The 2,189-nt window shown below is 34.8% G+C and overlaps 1 protein-coding gene across 1 annotated transcript; it reads right to left on the bottom strand.

Moving 5' to 3' along the window:
• Positions 1-213: 213 nt before the first annotated feature.
• LOC149156535 (LOB domain-containing protein 1-like) lies at positions 214-1,742 on the bottom strand. The gene is made up of 3 exons (XM_089446158.1): positions 1,630-1,742; positions 1,343-1,525; positions 214-689 (listed from the first exon to the last, which is right to left on the bottom strand). The coding sequence occupies exons 2-3, from the start codon at positions 1,391-1,393 to the stop codon at positions 345-347; spliced, it is 396 nt and encodes a 131-aa protein (XP_089302284.1). The 5' UTR covers positions 1,394-1,525; positions 1,630-1,742; the 3' UTR covers positions 214-344.
• Between the last annotated feature and the right edge of the window lie 447 nt (positions 1,743-2,189).

Raw genomic sequence — 2,189 nt, 5'->3', positions numbered from 1 at the left:
GAGGACAACCATTGCTGGTTGTTAACAGCTAATGCAAACTAACTGATCACCATTAACTAAAGAAAACCAAGCTACATGAAATAACTTGTTGGTAGTTTGTAAAGGAGCAAACTTTCGCTCCTTTATTTTATATATATATATAAATTAATATTCAGTTTTCCAAAATTTGTAACCGAAATTGAAAAGGAAAATAACCCGTGATTAATACATTAACACAACAAAACTCAATAGTTTGAACAGACATGTAGGTTTAAACCTTGATTTAGAAAAGTAACATTTTAAAAAATTTAAAACAAGAGGAGACAGGAAATTCAAATCGCAGTACAGTGTTGAATGGTTCTTGCTTATGTCCAAAGATGATCCCACAGCTGAAGTGGATCTAAGTCGTCCACACCAATTGAGCATGGGTTCGTTCCACAGTACTCTTCTGTCTCTTGCGGTGACGTACTGTAAAAATTGGGATCGGAACCTTCATGACATCCAGTAATGAGGGTTAAGAGGACAATATATTTCCGATGAAAGTCAGCGAACGCTTCTTCTGTGGAAGCCAATTGCGATTCCAGTTCCGCTACTCTTCCGCGCAGATCATTGATTACTCCTAAACACCCATGGACGGGATCTCGAAGTCTTTCGTTGGCTTCATACACCATACTGTTTACTGCTTCACCCCTCAGCTCCTGCGGGAGATCCTGTAACACATGAAAGGATTATCAAACCAAAAAACCTAAGTTTTAAATAATCTATGAGATGAACAATAAGTACTATCCTAAAACCTATGTTTTAAATAATCTATAAGATGAACGATCAGTACTATCATATATATTTGATCAATCGCTTCTGATCTTCAGATTAATTCGGTAATTGGTTAGTTCAGTCCTAAAGAGGAAGAGCGCAGAAGATTTAGCCAGGAAAAAAATGACTTTTCTGCCCAATTTTAAAGAGGAAGAGCGCAGATAAATCTCGGGAAAATTTTTAGAAGTCTAATATTATGAAGTCTTAAAATTTTGAGTGCTCCGGAAATTTTTGAAAGCGCAGAATCTATTTCGGCTATTTAAAAAAAAAAACAAACACTTTTCATTGCAGACTTTTTTGAAAATTGCATAAATCAGCTGAACCTTTGATGAAAGTAAAGATCATCTTTAAATCTTAAAAATTCAAACACTTTCCATTTCAGATTGTTTTCAAAATTGCAAAAATCAGCTGAACCTTTGATGAAAGTAAAGATCTTCTTTAAAATTCAAACACTTTCCATTTCAGATTTTTTTGAAAATTGCATAATCAGCGGAATCTTTGATGAAAATAAAGATCTAAATAGGAAGAGTGCACATTAAGTAAATCGAACCTGCAGTAATTTGATTACATGGCCATTTCCGAAGACTCTGTGAACCAGCATGAACTTCTTGGCCTCATCCTGCGGGAAATATGGGGCAAGAACGCATTTTTCGGTACATTTTTTTCTCTGGGTTTTGCAGGCGGCACACGAAGATGAGGGCGCCGGTTCCTGCTTGCAAGCGGTATCGATTATCTGAGAAACAATTGCAGAAAAGTAAATCAGTTCCGTTAGAAGCTTCCATATCATCGATTTCTCTGAGAAATATATTGGGAATGGCTGTTCTTCGTATTGCTTACCAATTCGCTGCCGTGTCCAGTGAAACATAGTGGAATGCAGAGAAAATGGAAAAAAATATTTGCATGTCTTGAAACAAACTCCCAGGTACCTCGTAATTATAGGGAAATGAGGGAAACGAAATTGGTCTCTGGCCAAAAATAACGGAATAAATTTGGGGTTTTTACGAAAATTTAATAAAAACTGTTTAAGGGAATTTCAGGGTGACTGTGCCGATTACGGGGAGGAAAAGGAAGAAAAAAGGTTTAATACATAAATTTAGGGTCACACAATTAGAAATCAAGATAGGACAAGGAGAAATCAAAGGAAGCGGTATAAGGGGCCAATCACCTGCCTCCACATTTTGTTCATTTAACTTATTTGTTTATAGAAGTGATTTAATATTTAGATACCAATTTCATATTTAATTTGGATTTTTGTTAACGAAGGGTACAATTATTCATGAATTTTGAGCATGTGTTTTTAAAATCAGAGTTTTTAACAATACATTCAATCAAAATAATCAGAGTACTTTTTAATACATTTAATTAATGTCTACTTAAAACTTAATAATTTTTAATTT

The sequence above is a fragment of the Pinus tabuliformis genome, chromosome 9 (assembly GCF_031772625.1).
Source record: "Pinus tabuliformis cultivar Carrire ecotype Pingquan chromosome 9, CPIR1, whole genome shotgun sequence".
Taxonomy (NCBI): Eukaryota; Viridiplantae; Streptophyta; class Pinopsida; order Pinales; family Pinaceae; genus Pinus; species Pinus tabuliformis.
Note: the sequence above shows the minus strand (reverse complement) of the source record. Positions and strands in the feature narration are given on the sequence as shown.

Bases quoted from the DNA above. Each gene is read 5' to 3' on its own strand.
- LOC149156535 (XM_089446158.1), bottom strand. From the start codon at position 1,393: ATGCTGGTTCACAGAGTCTTCGGAAATGGCCATGTAATCAAATTACTG. The intron at 690-1,342 runs GTTCGATTTACT...CATGTGTTACAG, and splicing joins ATGTAATCAAATTACTGCAG to GATCTCCCGCAGGAGCTGAG.